This window comes from Cydia pomonella, chromosome 12, assembly GCF_033807575.1.
Source record: "Cydia pomonella isolate Wapato2018A chromosome 12, ilCydPomo1, whole genome shotgun sequence".
Classification (NCBI taxonomy): domain Eukaryota; kingdom Metazoa; phylum Arthropoda; class Insecta; order Lepidoptera; family Tortricidae; genus Cydia; species Cydia pomonella.
The window spans coordinates 7,655,862-7,674,916 of NC_084714.1; the positions used below are offsets into that span (position 1 = coordinate 7,655,862).

Below are 19,055 nucleotides of genomic sequence, written 5' to 3' on the forward strand. Positions count from 1 at the left end.
CATTGAAAGTAAATCGGTTGATAATTTCCAGAGACAGAAATTTCATTGTCTTATTTGCAATGATCTAAGTCGAAACCTTGTAAGCAATTCATCTAAAAAAGATTGTATGGTCCCCATCAGATATATCGGAGCAGCCAGGGTGTTCACAAATATCTGAACCATTCCTCTATTACGTTAAACTGACTCAAAACGTTAAAGTGCATGTTCAGATATATTTGAGCACTTTGACTGCTACGAAATATCTGATGGCAACTACAATCTTGTCTTAAAATTGTTTCAATATGTTACGTTTATAACATTCGACCAGCCCATTCCAGTCTGGGAGGAAGATTTTATTTATTTATTTACAGTCTCTAAACATTTACTTATTTTCAGAATTCCTGTCCAAATATCAGCTGGACAACAAGCCAGTAACGCTTCTGCCCCGCGGCCTCACGAACCGCTCCAACTATTGCTACGTCAACTCGATCCTACAGGCCTTGATCGCATGTCCTCCCTTCTACAACATGCTGAAGGCCCTGCCCTACCAAACTCGACGTGGCAAGTCTAGCACGCCTGTCATTGACTCCATGTAAGTCAACTTTTCAATTCTTTCGCCAATCACTTTTAGTTCAATGACGTATGAAAGGATTCCTTTATCATCAAGTAATTTATAGTTACGTGCACACTTGCATACGCGGAATATCTCGCATTAGACGAGTTTTCGAATGAATATCAAAATATTCATAAAAGTGATCTAAGGTAAGTTACGTTTACTGTATTTGAAAAAAAAATGACCAAGTAAAACATTTCAAGCAATGGTTACAATAGGCCTGTGTCGTAAATTTCAAAAATGGCTTATTTCGATAGTTTAGTACCTGTATTATCCCAAAAAAATAATATTTCATGATAAAAATTATATTTAAAACACATATTTTAAGTTTGAAAAAAATATTTTTAAACTGACGTAAAAACACAAGAAAGTGTCATGGCGTCGTGAATGACGTCACATAGTTGCAAGCGATTGTGTTCACTTACGGCGAAAGTTTGTTTTGTTTAAATAAAAATGGAAACTTCGTATTTTAAAAACTGTATAGTGCCCCAGTGTATAAATACAAGTATAAAAACTCCGACTAAATTATTCATACGTGTTCCGGTCAAGGAAAAAATGCGAAGAAAGTGGTTAAAACTGGCAAGGAGGAAAGATGCTCATTGTTTATCAACAACATCGAGAATTTATTTTTGTGAAGATCATTTCGATGTAAGTATTATTAAAAAAAGTAGTGACTACATATTCAACTCGTAAATCTTAAGAAAAACCAAAGCTTTTTTTGTTTTAAAATAACAATGCAATATTTGGTTTGAGGTTAGAATGTCTCATATTTGTATTGAAGCTCGTGAAGACCTGAAATATAATTTGTTATTAGCTATTTACTTAATATTTTTAATTTGTTGCCCTGGGAGCAAACAAACAATTATTTTCTAATTCTTACTATCGAAATAGGCAATTAGAAACCCACTATTCCACAAACTTGCGATAGGGCTTAAGACACTAAGACAAAGTAGTGTCTTTACAATATCATCTCTCTATATTTACATTGTAATTCTAACCTCAAAATCAATTAATTTGCAATTGGTATACATTCCTTCAAATAATAATTGACTGCGTGCTAAAGTGAAATATACGTGAAAATGATAATAAGCAGTATTTTAGTATTGTTTATACTTACATAGAAGTTTTAACATTACGAAATTCCGATGAACAAAAGTCAGTGTTCGACGCGAAAAATCGGCCTAGCATAACAGCGTCAATTTTGGGTAAATTATTGCTGTTCGCTTTGATAAATCCAGGTTCCATGGCAGTTTATGCTAGTATTATCCGATATGGGTGGAAATAACACTCTCAACTTGTCGAAAAATGATAATAATAGAAAAAAAACGAAGTGACTTGTGCTGTTGTATGAAAATCGTAACCAAACGTCAACAACAACAATGGCGCATATCACCATGTGACGTAATACGTTCTAATTGGCGTTCACGGCGGAGGGGCCAGGGGGGTATTTTTTTGATTTTAATTTGTAAAAATAACAATAATCTTATTTTTTTATGAGGAATTATTTCGGTTTTCCTTGATTAAATATTACAAATTACGCCTAGAAACATTCATCCATTGGTTTCATTGTTAGTTGACACAAGCCTATTGATTCTGCTAATTTGCAATGTCTAGTTTACAATGATGGTACTATTTTTCGTCTCTGAAAATGGTTTAACAATAAATCATTTCTTGTTGACAAAACTTGCTGAGTAAACTAGTATTTATTGCAAACAAATCAGTTCATGGACAAATTTAAGTACGAAGATTGAGATAATAAATACTCTTGCATAAATAGTGCTTTTACAAGACAAGGAAACAAATAACCGATAAAGATCGTGCATTATGTTACTTTGCTGTTTGTAATTATACAAGCAATCCATTCTAAGCAAACATTAAGTAACAGATTACTATGGAAAATAGGTCTATTTAGTATATCCGTTAAAAAAAAACTTGTTTCTCAAATTCTCTTGTTAACCCTTCAAACGCTTTATGTCATAAACACAAACATCATTCAAACGTCAAAATCCGGGCGCAAGTAGCTAAATTCGGTTAAGAAAATGGAATTACACTTCCACTCACATAACTGGTTATCTCCGCGGAAGAAATAGTGCGTCTAGTTAACCAGTTATCAAACTTGGTTGTCTAGGTGGAACAAAGGAACGCTTTATGTCATAAACACAAATATCACTCAAACACCAAGCTCCCGGGCGCAAGGGAGCTAATGTAAACCTTACTGCAAAGTGTGAAGGTGACTTTGACAGCGTCCGCCTTAACACCTATAGTTGTCCTTGGCGCTGTGGGCACGACTAGTTACGACGCCTTTAGGTGCTCTTGGCGTTCAAACCCGGGTTGGAACCGGGCGACGTGTCGCGACCGCAGATGACAATTGCAGACACGTCGCCGTACCATGTCGCTGTGTTAGTTTCGAACCCGACCGCATACCATGTACTTCTCTCTGACGTCAGCGGCACTAATTATCTGCGGTCTGTAAAAATATGCATTACTAACCCCATTCTATCCTCCTCAATTCTGCATTGATTTGGTTTCAATCGCATGTTTGATTTAGCTAAAATAAAAGTTTAAATATTAGCTTGATTTTTAACATTATTGTGAATAAATCTGAGTGTTATTAGGTCCGGCCACTACTCCACCTAAAATTACAATTAAAGTAGCTCTTAGTAGCTTATCCTGCTAGACCCTTTTTACAAGTTTTATTTAGTCAAGTTTTTCGATATCTTGTATAGGTACTTTATGAGATATCCGTTGTTAAAAGTTTATTTAGGACTCAATTTTATCATGATATCTACATTTGATCAGTGAAGCTGCTAAGCCGTGTTTGGTATCGTTTTCGTATAAATCGGAGGTGCTGAATTCATTTATGGTACCACATTGAGACCATTCCGAAATAAAAACAAGGTTTATAAGAATACTTTTATTTTAAACTCTCTTCACGCTTATATCGCTAAACCGATTTCGTTGAAATTTGGTGTAGAGGTGGGTAGTTTGAGTCTCACATATTTATCATTTGTAGCTAAGATACATGATTGAGTAAGATGTGTAAAATTTAAGACAATTTCCTGTTTCAAATTAAACAGGTAAACGGGATGCCGCAGTACAGCTCCATACATTTTGCTGTAACTCTGATTGTCAAAAGTTGACGTTCGACAATTCAGTGATCACATAATATATGGCGCAGTACAGCGCCATCTGCTTTGATATGTCGAACTAAGGAGCCCTTTTTTTTCTTAGACTACCTCTTCATTACAATAAATTTTCTTTTTGTTGAGAGGACCATAGTTTAATCCTAATATGAGAACTATTTTGAATATAATATACCCATTCTATTGTATTGTAATGCGGGCGATTTTCCGCAACTCGACGACGGGGGTTGGCTACTCTTGCAGGCCCAACTCCTCGAGGAATCCTATCATACTTTTGATGTTGAGTAGGACCTCAGGGAGGTCTCTCGGGGATCCGAGATGTTTGCCCTTTATGCATATATATATATATATAAATCTTGGGATTAGTTGTCAAGCGGACCCCAGGCTCCCATGAGCCGTGGCAAAATGCCGGGACAACGCGAGGAAGAAGGAGGCATATATATATATACCCATTTTTACAAAGCTGCGAAATCACTACGACCGGCACAAAATAATTAAGAGGCCGTTATCGATTTTAATAAATAAATAAATAAATATTATAGGACATTATTACACAAATTGACTAAGTCCCACAGTAAGCTCAATAAGGCTTGTGTTGAGGGTACTTAGACAACGATATATATAATATATAAATATTTATAAATACTTAAATACATAGAAAACACCCATGACTCAGGAACAAATATCCATGCTCATCACACGAATAAATGCCCTTACCAGGATTTGAACCCGGGACCATCGGCTTCGTAGGCAGGGTCACTACCCACTAGGCCAAACTGGTCGTCAAATCAATCTGGTGGTCGTTTTGTGATTTTAGTCACAAAAATGTCAAATTGATAGATTTAGTCGATGAAATTGTACACCTTTTGTTAACTATTAGAAATAACAAGTACTGGTTTCTATTAGCACGTCTTGTTATCTTTCAGTTTAATAAATCATTTTTTTTTAAAACGGACTTACTTAATTAATAATGTTTTTTTTTTCTGAAGGACGTTTAGGACGTCTGATTTTGTCGATCTTATTTGTAAATTTCGTAAAGTAAGGACTGCTAAAATTGGTAATTTTGTATTACACATATCCTGTGTTGAACTTTAATTAAAATCGTTACCGGGCTCTTAAATGACCAGTACCGGTCAGAGTGCTGGTTCAAACTCCCTTCTTTGATCACTGAAGAGTATGTTGTGCTCCCAGGGTGGAGCTGTGCTACGAGTTCAGCCCGCTGGCGCTGGCGGCGCGCGCGCGCGGGCGCGGCGAGGCGGGCGCGCCGCCGGTGCCGGCCGGGCCGCCGCTGGACGGCGCCGCCGGCCTGCGCGTGCTGCGCGCGCTGCGCCCCTTCGTCGGCTCGCAGGAGGGCCGCCAGGAGGACGCCGAGGAGTTCCTGGGCTGCCTGCTCAACTCGCTCAACGATGAGATGCTCGAGGTATGTACCTACACTACGCCGGTGCCGGCCGGGCCGCCGCTGGACGGCGCCGCCGGCCTGCGCGTGCTGCGCGCGCTGCGCCCCTTCGTCGGCTCGCAGGAGGGCCGCCAGGAGGACGCCGAGGAGTTCCTGGGCTGCCTGCTCAACTCGCTCAACGATGAGATGCTCGAGGTATGTACCTACACTACGCCGGTGCCGGCCGGGCCGCCGCTGGACGGCGCCGCCGGCCTGCGCGTGCTGCGCGCGCTGCGCCCCTTCGTCGGCTCGCAGGAGGGCCGCCAGGAGGACGCCGAGGAGTTCCTGGGCTGCCTGCTCAACTCGCTCAACGATGAGATGCTCGAGGTATGTACCTACACTACGCCGGTGCCGGCCGGGCCGCCGCTGGACGGCGCCGCCGGCCTGCGCGTGCTGCGCGCGCTGCGCCCCTTCGTCGGCTCGCAGGAGGGCCGCCAGGAGGACGCCGAGGAGTTCCTGGGCTGCCTGCTCAACTCGCTCAACGATGAGATGCTCGAGGTATGTACCTACACTACGCCGGTGCCGGCCGGGCCGCCGCTGGACGGCGCCGCCGGCCTGCGCGTGCTGCGCGCGCTGCGCCCCTTCGTCGGCTCGCAGGAGGGCCGCCAGGAGGACGCCGAGGAGTTCCTGGGCTGCCTGCTCAACTCGCTCAACGATGAGATGCTCGAGGTATGTACCTACACTACGCCGGTGCCGGCCGGGCCGCCGCTGGACGGCGCCGCCGGCCTGCGCGTGCTGCGCGCGCTGCGCCCCTTCGTCGGCTCGCAGGAGGGCCGCCAGGAGGACGCCGAGGAGTTCCTGGGCTGCCTGCTCAACTCGCTCAACGATGAGATGCTCGAGGTATGTACCTACACTACGCCGGTGCCGGCCGGGCCGCCGCTGGACGGCGCCGCCGGCCTGCGCGTGCTGCGCGCGCTGCGCCCCTTCGTCGGCTCGCAGGAGGGCCGCCAGGAGGACGCCGAGGAGTTCCTGGGCTGCCTGCTCAACTCGCTCAACGATGAGATGCTCGAGGTATGTACCTACACTACGCCGGTGCCGGCCGGGCCGCCGCTGGACGGCGCCGCCGGCCTGCGCGTGCTGCGCGCGCTGCGCCCCTTCGTCGGCTCGCAGGAGGGCCGCCAGGAGGACGCCGAGGAGTTCCTGGGCTGCCTGCTCAACTCGCTCAACGATGAGATGCTCGAGGTATGTACCTACACTACGCCGGTGCCGGCCGGGCCGCCGCTGGACGGCGCCGCCGGCCTGCGCGTGCTGCGCGCGCTGCGCCCCTTCGTCGGCTCGCAGGAGGGCCGCCAGGAGGACGCCGAGGAGTTCCTGGGCTGCCTGCTCAACTCGCTCAACGATGAGATGCTCGAGGTATGTACCTACACTACGCCGGTGCCGGCCGGGCCGCCGCTGGACGGCGCCGCCGGCCTGCGCGTGCTGCGCGCGCTGCGCCCCTTCGTCGGCTCGCAGGAGGGCCGCCAGGAGGACGCCGAGGAGTTCCTGGGCTGCCTGCTCAACTCGCTCAACGATGAGATGCTCGAGGTATGTACTGTTGTAGTGTAACTACAACCTCCTAAGGCTGACCGGGCTACAACTTCTTATCTGTGACCGTCCAGGGGCCTAGCCAGTGATAATCGTTTATAAGCTTAAGAAAATTTAAATAATATGTAGATATAATTAATTTTCACAATATATGTACATCATTTCATATAGTCATGAGAATATAATCGCTATCGCCAAAACTAGTCTACCCACATTTGGACAGCAAATAAAATATCCTAACATTTTTTATGCTTTTATTGCATAATAAACGTTCTACGTTACACGTGGTTTTATCTAGCATCTAGATAATCGATTGCTGTTCCGCAGCACGGTTATGCAAATGTATATATGCTATTGTACAAACTGAAAACTGCCCAAATCTAGTTTACAATGATGGTACTATTTTTCGTCTCTGAAAATGATTTAAAAGAAAATCATGTCTTTGTAGATAACATCAACTGAGTAAACTAGATATAACTTTGAATGAAATAATAAACATGTTGCAGTATTTATAAATTCAAATATGTGATCCGTAATTTTTTTTAGAAAATAATACTTTGTCAGAAACATCTGTACAAGCCAACAACCCAAAAATTCGTTTGTACGACCTTAAATATTGTCAGTATCCTGGTTCAGGTCTAACTTGCTATAAAATGGTGACATGACTTACTTCAAATTAGGTCCGGAATAACTACGTATCCGGTACAATGAGTGAAAATGATATGTATAGGAATTTCATACAGCTTTACACACCTAGGCCTGTAAAACAACCTTTTTTTAAACATCAAATTGTGACACGTCTTGGTAAAGTAGTAGATTCATAATTTGTTATTAGCTGTGTATGTAAACCTACGAATAAAACAAATTGTCAACTTTTTTTTTTTTTCATTGCAACTTGTAAGAAAAGCACTATACAAATTCGACGAGAAACAGTGTGGCCGCGTAACCATATTCGGTCTATGGTCTTATATCTACTTGGCCTGCAACCCTTCGTTTCCCGGCCTCTATAGTACTATTGCTTTGTAAAGGGGGCGTCCATTAATCGCGTCATATTGTATAGGGGGGGAGGGGGTCAGCAAAAAATCACCAATGATCACCACAGGGGACGGGGGGGTATGGACACGTATCACGTGTATTTTTTTTTTCATCTGTGCTATACTGTATTATAGTCAATAAAATAAAAATAATAGTTTTCCGCCCTTATTATCCTTCACGTGTACTTAGGTTCATTTGTTAGAAAACTGTTCTTTAGTTATCGAAAAAAATACACGTCATATTGGATGGGGGGGATTGGGGGGGTCCTGAAAATATCACCAAAGATCACCATGGGGGAGGGGGGGGTCTAAAACAAGCCAAAAACGTATGACGCGATTAATGGACGCCCCCAAAGATGTTTGTGAGCTCGACGTACCTATAATTTTTGTCAGGTGTCAGTTGTATTTCTTTTTGGTTATCAAAAATCAGGCACATGTGTTAGAATTTATAAGTGCAATCAGTGTTCAACCAATTTTATCAATACTGCCCTTGAAAATGTGGAGATATCAAGCAATAACGCTGGCGTTATTATAATTTTCAGCTGATGAAACTGGTGGAACCAGAGGAACCCAAGGAGGCGAGTGCTCAAGTGAATGGCATCACCACACAAGAGCAACCTCCCGAGGAGGAAGACGATGACGACGAGTGGAAGGTAATATTTGTTGCTTACTTGTAATATTAGGGCATTTGTATTTTAATCAACTTGTGTCAACAGTGACAGTTGCGTTTCGTTCGTTACGGAGCGGATTGGCACGTTTGCTACGCACCCTGTACATCCCTTGTTCCTTTGTGATAGTGGATGTGAATTTTCGGTTCACTACGGGCGCGAAAACTCATTAATGACATTTGATTTGGTTATTTTTAGACCCCTAAGTAATCCATGTTTCTGCCAATGTTAATGTCAAATTAAAATATTCGACATCATCATAACCATTTCTGAGCAATAAACCTAATACGAAGCGTAAAATCAACATTAATGAATGTTCTTTGCAATTGAAAAATTAGTCACACAAATTTAACATTTGAGTTGATATAATGGAAATTATTGAGGTCACAACAAATCTACGAATAGTCAAATCGCTATATAACATTAAAAGAGTTCTCTTGCCATCTTAATGAATTCTATTTGATTCTGGCCAAAACTGCAAAATGTTTTAACACTTTGTCCTCCTCATTATTGCTGCATTTCTACAACTGGCCACAAAATAATTAGAGCATGGACTCAGCGGGGACTACATGTATAAGTTTGGCTGGAGAAATTCATCAGCGTGTAATTGCGGGACTCCAGTGCAGTTCATAAAACTGATTATGTAAAACTGCCCAAAGAGGAAATATACTGGATGTCTACGCAGCCCTACGGGTGAAGAAGCTAGATTTTAAATAATAGTTCTTTCCATCAATATTTTGTTAAATTAGGAAGCCGTCTATGAAACTTCCTATACAATAAAATTTAGAGGTCTAAGCGTCTAAAGGTCAGTTGCATCAAACCGCCCACCCGTTAAAGTGTTCGCTAACTTTTATTGTATGGAAAGATTCATAGTTTGCTGCTCCGTGACGTCGATCAGTCGGTTAACCCTTTTCCAGGCCGCACCAATCTACAAGGTTTTCCCAAAAAATCTAAATATATTTCAATTAATCCAGCTTTGATGATTCATTTGAAGACAAGTAACATTTCCTGAAAGTGTAAACTAATTTTAAGCTTAAATCGGAATGCTAAAGTTGAAACTCTGATGGTGCATATGTGCTCGATGAATCGTACTATGCCTGGAAAAGGGTTAACTCTGGTCGGTGCTCGTGGCCCTGCGCCTCGGGTCGCCAGAGGCCGGGCGGCAGTGTAAGCGCGCGCTTGCAGGTGATGGGGCCGCGCAACAAGGGCTGCGTGGAGCGGCGCTGGGCGGCGCGGCGCACGCCGGTGGCGGACATCTTCCGCGGCCGCACGCGCCTGCGCCTGCACCGCGCGCCGCAGCACGCCGTCACCGTCACCGACGCCGTGCAGCCCTTCTTCACGCTGCAGCTCGACATCGAGGTGACCCATCCAACTATCCCTATATTTACATTACTCTCTTCCTCGCGTTGTCCCGGAATTTTGGGAACCTGGGGTCCGCTTGACAACTAATCCCAAGATTTGGCGTAGGCACCAGTATTTACGAAAGTGACTGCCATCTGACCTTCTAACCCAGAGGGTAAACTTGTTGGGATTAGTCCGGTTTCCTCACGATGTTTTCCTTCACCGAAAAGCGACTGGCAAATATCAAATGATATTTCGTACATAAGTTCCTAAAAACTCATTGCATCTATACTTGCATTATTAACTATTATAAATCATCCAAAATGTCACTCGACACAAAGCTTAGACGATACCATACCTTAGGACCACGTCACTTTCACTTTCAAACACTTCAAGCTTAAATGAAGTTGCGCCTTATGCAGAAACTAAACTGAATTGAAATGGAGATCTTTACATATACATACATGGAAACCAGATGCGCCTACGCTGAGCAAGACCAAGACACTATCGAAAGAAAGATAAAATTTGCAAGCTGTCCCATAATCTTTCAATTTAAAAACAAACTGGATTCTAATTCACCAATCTCATTTACTATGATGGTACTATTTTTCGTCTCTGAACATGACCAAGTCATTCTCTTGTTGACAAAACCAACTGAGTAAACTAAAAACCACTAAAATCCAGCCCTCCTTTATCCACCCATACTAAACTTAACCCTTTTTCAGCGTGCATCCAACGTAAAGGATGCCCTCGAACTCCTAGCGGGCAAGGACACACTCGAAGGAGTCTCGGACGCCTGGCAACAGTTATCCTTGGAACAACTGCCTGTGGTGCTGTTGCTGCATCTCAAGTGCTTCCAACTGGACTCGGAGGGCCACACCGCCAAGATTGTCAAGAATATTGACTTCCCTGTGGACCTGAAGATTGATCAGAGTAAGTTTGTGTTATGTATCAGAATACTAAGAGTGTCAGATACCTGGCTACAGCTGTCTCTAGAGCAGCTGCAGCTGTTCTAGATGGCATCACAACCTTTAGCTGATGCCCCGACGAAAGGTGGACCCTTTGTTTCAAATTATCTTTGATAATAACATATGTTTTATAAGTTATAATGGACAAATTAAACACTAGTAGACATTTTTAACTTCTATATTTTAATCTACAATGATGGTACATTATTTTTCGTCTCTGAAAGTGATTTCATCACATACTTGTGGACAACAATGACTGAGTAAATTAATGAACAGTCCTCTCTGCTTATTTTTCCATCCAAAACTTCGTAACACAGCATAATATGTATTTACAGAGATCATGTCTTCAAAGATCAAGTATTCGGGCAAGCAGCGTCTGTACAAACTCTTCGCGGTGGTGTACCATGAAGGAGTGGAGGCGGTTAAAGGGCATTATGTTACTGACACCTTCCACGGGCAAGCGGGCTGGATCAGGTATGACTAACTATTTAATCGTGGAACATTGTTCACACTTTTATAATACGTAGTTAAGTTTTCGTGAATAATTTCAAGTAGGCTCACATTTTGCGAAAATCCCAATTTATTTTTAACTTTAAATTTGATGAGATTGAAATTCTATTGACTATATGGTTTAAAAATGTTACGATGTTTAGGAAAGGGTACACCACTTTGACATGAAATTGTGTTTCAGATGCCACACTGTTTAATTGTTAGACAGACGTGTCTGTTGTAGAAGTGGACCCAGCTAAGTTGGCAGCCATTTTGTAAGCACAGTCTGCAAGTGATATTTTTAACGACGTAATTTCATAGAAGTTTAAAATAACACTTGCACAATCTGTGCTATCAAAATCGCCGCTAACTGAGCTTGGTCTAACTTTAGTCTCTTAATTTTACGTGATACTTCAAAACAATTTGGTACCATAATCTTTAAACATTCTACGAGTTTAGGTTCACGACTATTATCAACTATCACGTGAAACGTTGTTATTGAAAAAATCGTTAAAACGCATAATTTGTACCTGTTATTGATGATATAGTGAAGATTGTGTATGTAAGCGACTCGTCGTTGTATGACAGATACGACGACTCGACCGTGACGCCGGTGTCGGACGCGCAGGTGCTGAAGCCGAAGCCGCCGCGCATGCCCTACCTGCTCATGTACCGGCGCCACGACACGCTGCCCGCGCACCCGCACCCGCACCCGCACCGCGCGCCCGCCAAGCCCGAGTGAGCCGGCCCGGGCGGACACTCGTTTGTTATAAGTGTTGTAAATACTGTGAAAGACTCGAATCGTGCCTGTCGAACGCTCCCTACGGTGCAACGAACTTCTCTCGTGTACGTAATGTAAGTATAATTTTGATGTTTACGAGCCGCCCCCCACGGGCTATGTAAAAAGAATGACCGGCGGTTAGCACTCCGCGCGTTTTGGTTTTTAAATGGAAAATAGTCTTGTGTTAGTTTGAGTCCGTGGGCGGTGCTGACCGCCGGGCTTAGTTTTGTATGTGTAATATTTTGTACATTAGGCTCTTATTTGAGGCGTAGGATTACTTTATGTGTAAACTCGGATACTTTTTAGAATAAAGTACAAAATGATATTTGTTTGCCGCTCGAAATGGAAGCCGATTCTTAGCTATGACTATAAATTGAAGAAACTCTTAATGATGCATTCGACCTAATTAATTTATTTTGGTAACTAATTGAATCTGCGGAACGATTGTATATATTGATTGTGTACGTATTAAGTAACTATAGGAGCCGCGTTCTCTCCTGGACAATATGGAATTGTGGTGTTATAATTTGAAAAATTAAAAAAAAAGTGTAAAAAATATAATTCATGATACATATTTCTATATTGTTCATCTTATGTAACGGTAGAATAATCATCCTCATACTCTTCCATTGGAAAGTGTCAATGTACTGTCAAGTACAAACATCTCATCCTGACGATAACCGGAGCGCATTTGAGAAATTACAATGATGTATTGTAAAATGGAAATCTGGTACGTGAATGGTAGAATTATGTAGCGTGAATTGCAGACGTTCGTCCTCTTCGTGGTTGATATGGGTTGTTGAAGTGGGTGTTTGGCACCGAGTGCCGAGGTGTGCTCTTGTATGTGATATGGGATGCCTGAGATCGACGACTAAATGTTTAGCTGTAGTCACTTTATTGTATAAAATTGTTATAACGATATAAGTGTTACATATAAATAAACAGATATATATTATCTCGCCGTTGGTATGTTGTATGAAAGGATGCCTGTTTTTAATATTATTCGAATTCAAATTGAGGTTTATATTACTTTTTTTGACACATTACAATAATATTCGCGTATCATTACATGATCATATTATATCTATTGTCGAAGATCATTAAATTATTAGTAGCATTTTGCTGATATTCAACTTTTTGATCTCACATTTGTTGTTGTTGTTTGGGAAAAAATGTATATTGATGTGAACGAAATTTCTCTTCTCTAGTAATATAGGCAATACATCAATGCCTTATTATTTGAAATACAATATTTTCTTAATATGAAAATGACCAAAAAATATAATAAAAAAAGTGTTTGAAATTGCAAATAAAATAGAGCTTTTCTAAATTGTTCTAGTAATGAAAATGCAAACACCCTTATAGTTAATAAAAATATATATGTAATTATTAATTATCTTTAATAAAATACTTCGGTTCAGTGTCCAAAAGTTAAAAAAAATATTTAGTCTTAAAGATTAGTCAATTTAATATTATATATTAATGAAAACGAAATAGGTTTAGAATTCTATGGTTTCTGAAAGAGGTTATTTACGGCTAACTCGCTAAGCTTTTTTTATAGTAATACTTGATTTTTGTTTAATTTGGATCATGGGTAGGTCATAATATAATACTTAGTGATACTGGCAATAATTGTAACTCGTAATGTAACGAAGTTTAATGGCACCTACTTAACACCAACGCGGGTGGAACTTCCACTCCCACTCAGTCCACAGTCCACGTAACGGCTTACACAAGTGTGTCGATACATATAAAATTTGCCTTGGCTTAGAAAATTGCTACACTAATTTGATCTTTCTGACATAGCTCAAATTTCTTTACAATTTGCATGGACTTAAGCAAATTTTATGTGTCGTCACTCTCAGTAGTTGCAAGTTCTCTAGGATTAGAACATACGAATTTATCACCATTCTGCCATACGAAATAGGTATTTGTCGGCAGTTTCTCTTCCCACATTATCTTCCACGATACTATCATGTTCATTTGTCCTTGCTTGTTTATTTATTTGGATGCAGTGGAGCCTGGTGCTATTGGTTTATGTCTTTGTGCCAGTCGTTATAGCAGCTGTCTTCTTAGACATCAGATTTTGCAGTCTGCTGCAAAATTATCTATGTTGCTACCAGATTTAAATTGATCTACACTACACTGCCGTGATAGCTTATGAGGCGACATTTTTATGAATGGTTGACTGTATTGCTCTGACAAATCGGTCGATATACTTCAAATTGAATATAGTTTTAATAATAAAAGCAGTATAGATATTCTTGCACCTGACTGGAGGTATATCCTATAGGCTGCTGTAATAGCTCAGTGTGTGAGGTTTGCATTAGTTTATATGCGGAAGACTGAGCGAAGAGTCCCGAATGTCAGTTTTATTTATGTAAAAAGCAGACGTTTTAGCTCGTAAGTTTTTATTATAAAGATTTCTGCCTTTTAGTTAAGTGTCTGTGTTGCATATTTATTGAGATATATTTCTAAAGTGATTGTGCATTGTGTCCGATGTAAATATAAATATAGACGAATATTAAACAACTGATCTTTGTTATAATATAGACTTACTTATCTTTTTATACATGTGAAAGTTGATGTTTAACGCAGGTTTTTACATCTTAATTTGTTGCCTAATATCGATAGTACAACATACCACTTGGAGTGGTAGGTTGTCGGGCGTGAGCTCCCGGTCGATTACGTCATTTAAATTTCAATTTTTTTTAATTGAAATAAATCAAAATTCCAACAATTCAAAAGCGACGTATGCCAATTGAAGAGTTTCTTTCACTACTCTTAAAAACCTTGTACAGTAAAACGTATCTTAAAACGAACACACCCCACTAGGGTGACAATCCGGATTCTAACTTTACTAAACACCCCCTTGGATATTAGCATTACTAGATGAATCCAGATTGCAAACTGTACCTTCGTTTATCGGGACATTGTGAGCTTACATATTGATGGGGGTAGGTTCATTTAAAGATTTGTTTAACTCTATCCCAGTACTAAATCTACTTAAGTGTTTCACACACTCCCCGCGATCTGCCGCGATGAACGAATCGACATGCCAATTTTTCCGCACGTATTCCTCAATGTGTTTTAATAAATGTACTTGAAAATTGCTCCGCTCACTGCGATAGATTACGTAAGTGTGTGAAATTCCTTATAACATAAAGTGTCAAAATCCTTGTCCTATCATGGTAAACAAACACTTTTCGAAGACATTATCACACCTTTCTCTGGAATGACACAATAATCATCACGTTGTACACTTAAAGATACTCACAAAGTATTAAAATCAACCAAATCCTACACTGCGAGGTCTAAATTGTCTATGAATCGTATTGTTGGAACGTCACGTTTGTTTACATGATAAGACACGTAAGGATAAATACACTGTAAGTTATGATACGAAAATAGAAATATGAAGGTCCAGAGTATTATTTAAATACCAATTTTCTCATATTGACGTCGGCTGCAATGCCCAAGAACTCTGTCAAAAAAAAACCGTAGATTTAGTTTTCTATTTAGCTTGATCTGGCATTTATAACTTGAAAAATCCTTCTGCAGTTTGGCTGTGACGTAGCACCTAGGACTTCGACTGTTATAAATACCAGTTAGCCTAGAATATTAAGGCCTGGAAACCTAGCCGATGTGTTAAAATTCAAGCTAAAACATAAACTATATATCGCTATTAAAACATTTAATTTAAGTATCTAAATTATAAAAGGCAACTACCTATAGAATACAGGTTTTTCTGGCTAAACTTCTAGGCCTTATTTTCTAAGCCTGTTCGCTCCTGATTTTTAACGTTCTCAATGTAAATGATATTTAGTCTTTACGTATAACTCGTGAGTTTACTTTTACTTGTTTTCGCTACTTTTAATTACCCCAGGTAAAAGTGGTATTCAGAATTGGATAGAGTAAACAGCTGTTTGATAAAATCATATAGGTACTTTGCGGTTCGTGCATTTTTATAATTGCAATGTAGGCAGAACTGAAAACAAAACTAGCCTCAATAATGTAGTAATTCCACAACTCCCGCAAAAGTCAATTTACTTTATCTAATTATCAGTATCACTTCAAATTCTTATTAATGTTGATGTACGGGATGAACTGGACTGCCTCACATAAGCAATGCAGTCTCTTTTACCTGCATTTTAGTACACTAAAAAACTGTTCCAACAGGCCAGGCGAATTTATACATTAAGTTCAATGTCATAAAGACTCGCATGTGAATGCCATAGGATAGTATATATTTGTGACTCTTCTTTTATTTAAAAAAAACAAGGCTTTAGATAACATTGCCCCACAGTTAGGTTTAAGGGAGGTCACAATTATAGTTAAAATATGGAAATATTAATATCTTTAATGCCAACCTGTTACATTATCACTGCCATAATAAAGGTCCTAACTGACTTGGCGGTGGTAGAATAAGTAACGGAGCGGCCAAGGTGCTCAAATAAATCTGAACACACACTAACCTTGACAATAGAGGCGTATTCAGATATTTTGTGAGCACCTTGGCCGTTCCGATATATCTGATGGCGACTGTACGCGGTGTTTCTTTCTGATTGGCATTCAGATCGCAACACTGATGCCGCGTCGCATTCTCACCTCCAAGTCAAGTAGGGCCTTAGAAATCAAAATCTGTTAACATTATTGTAAATGGTTTTATACATAAAACTAGTATTATTAATGGGTAAATTCATTAATTTGTTGTTGAAATCAGAGTTAAATTGTTCCTAGTCAAGTTTCATCCCGTAATAGTTGAGAGTTTTATCCTTAGTAAATGTTCCTGGATCGTAGTTTTAATCTGATCAAACTAGTTGTGAGGTTATCGAACTTATTTAATATTAAAATAATGATTTAAGTAGTGTGCAGCTTCCCTACTGACACTCTAAGCAGATAGTATAGGTCAGAGAAAATTGTCTCTTTCCTTGTTTTAACAGTATTCAATGTGTTTTACGCTTTTTAGAGCTCTTTTTAAAATATTTATCATAATACGTCAAAAATATCAAAAAAAGGTTTATATACAGATTGTATAAAATGTTGTTCTACTATAGCACAAAGAAAATAATGATTAGTTTGAAATACCAATGCTTTGTATCAGTCGCAGAGAACAATTTTATTTATGTTGACAATGTCTAGTCTACAGTAGAAAACTCTTTTGACACGTTTTTGATTATTATTTTATTATGAACTTTTCCAACTGTACCATTATGTTCGCGTGATATCCATGAAATCTTGCAAGTTATGGTGGTTTTGTACTTTTCGATTAGAAAAAAAATATGTATCGTCTCCTAAAAGTATGTTGACGGTATCTTATTAAAAAAATATTGCGTAATTCTTCGAATTAACACAAATGGAAACACTTAATGAAATCTAACAAACCGTTGATAATAGTTTGTCCCTATCCGTTATTTTGACATTTCGGTTTCATAGAAAGAGACAAAATTTAACAGAGGTTGCTAAGTTTTATGAATAAGGGGAGTAAGAAATCAAAACCTGCGTGAAAAAAAGACAAAATGGTATTTTAGAAAAAATCAGTAATTGCTGCTAAGCTAGATATATACTAGTAGCTACGCCGTTCTTAGCATAACGAAATAAGTGTCTTTAACGTGGTTTAAGAACTGGCAATTGCTCATCACTGAGGGCTCTTCTGAATTAGATTCGGATTCCGCGGAAGTCTGGTTTTTCGAAGGTCTTGTTCTCCCGTTGACGCCGTATGCTACGTACAAGTGGAATACAGTAAAAGAAAATAAAACATGACCATGCACGCAGCTTACGGCGTCAACCGGGGACCGAGGCCTAAGCAAGCAGAAGAAGTAGTCGCCCTCAGATATATATTAGAGCGGCCAAGGTACCCAAAAATATCTGAACATGCACTTAAACGTCTTGATAATAGAGACTTTTCAGATATTTGTGTACACGTTGGCCGCTCTGATATATCTGATGGCGACTGTTCACCAACCGCTGGAAAGGCCTTTGATTGTGGGACGGCTCAAAAATGTTGACGATCGTTTTATATCAGTTGTGTGGTTGGACTTACTGCTTGGAGGCGCCCTCTGCGATGAGCTTTTGACTTTTAACCTCAATCTAAAATAAATAGCAAGAAAAGTGCAATAGTCTAAAGCTTACAATGATAAACCAGAACTATAAACGAACACATTGGCGGTCTATCTACTTAGGTTCTAACGATGTATGTAGTATGTCTAATAATAATTATCCTTATTTTTATATGAGAGGTTTATCATTTAAGTTACGTTTAATTTTTAGTAATAAGATCCAAGGCTGTATTTAATACAAGGAGTGTTTTTTCCCAATGAGCTGGATACGTTTTACATTTTGTTAGCCATTATTAGTTATTGTGTGAAAATACTCCTGTTGGTGATAATAGATAAATGTCCGTTAAGAAATGTCTCGTATACGGGGCATTGTCTATTATGACCAGCTTCTTAAGTTGTTACGTGATACGTGTGTATGACTAATTATAAAATAATCCTTATTTTGGTAACAAATTGGTGTTATGAAAATTTTGTGAATAAAATATGGTGTCATTCTATCCAGGCATTTTTATTTGCTGACCATTTTCTTTGACTATACTAGCTATAATACCTACTACTAGGAAAGAATTACTGACCAATTTTTATTGTTTATCCTTTATATGGTGAGGTCTTAAGAGGCTTATACAAATATAAAACCATGCCAAACTGTTAGCATTTGCTAATATAGTCTGGCAAACTGGATATGTCAGCAGCAATGTAAAGGAAACTATAATATGGTATCTCTAGGAAACGAACAAAAAGCAGCAATGTACAGTCAGCATCAAAAGTAGCGGATCAAACGAGGTTTCAAAAGTATCTACCATTCTGTAACAGCCTAACAAGATATTAAGACGTTATATACCTTTGAACGTAAATTTTATGTTGAACGTAAATGTTAAGTTTTATGTAATAATTTTATTTCTTTTTAAGGCGCCCTTCGGAGCAGGTATGTAAAAGAAAGTTGTATAAACGGTTTTCTTGATATCCATTTCGCATTTAACTAGTTAGGCGTAGGCGATTAAACACTGAAAGAAAACTGCAC

The 19,055-nt window shown here is 39.9% G+C and overlaps 1 protein-coding gene and 1 long non-coding RNA gene across 8 annotated transcripts in view; both read left to right on the top strand.

Annotated features, from left to right (window-relative positions):
- The window catches only part of LOC133523376 (uncharacterized), a 34,266-nt gene extending 15,735 nt beyond the window's left edge, over positions 1–18,531 (top strand). For all 7 annotated transcript variants that reach the window (XM_061858902.1, XM_061858904.1, XM_061858903.1 and 4 more), the window contains 7 exons: positions 376–571; positions 4,927–6,694; positions 8,271–8,381; positions 9,582–9,755; positions 10,463–10,670; positions 11,041–11,179; positions 11,783–18,531. In XM_061858902.1, the coding sequence (XP_061714886.1) occupies positions 376–571; positions 4,927–6,694; positions 8,271–8,381; positions 9,582–9,755; positions 10,463–10,670; positions 11,041–11,179; positions 11,783–11,936 (2,750 nt within the window). In that variant the 3' untranslated portion in view covers positions 11,937–18,531. The remainder of the gene's footprint in view (positions 1–375; positions 572–4,926; positions 6,695–8,270; positions 8,382–9,581; positions 9,756–10,462; positions 10,671–11,040; positions 11,180–11,782) is intronic.
- The window catches only part of LOC133523394 (uncharacterized), a 326,759-nt gene that overhangs the window by 62,747 nt on the left and 244,957 nt on the right, over positions 1–19,055 (top strand). The gene's annotated exons all lie outside the window — the stretch shown is intronic.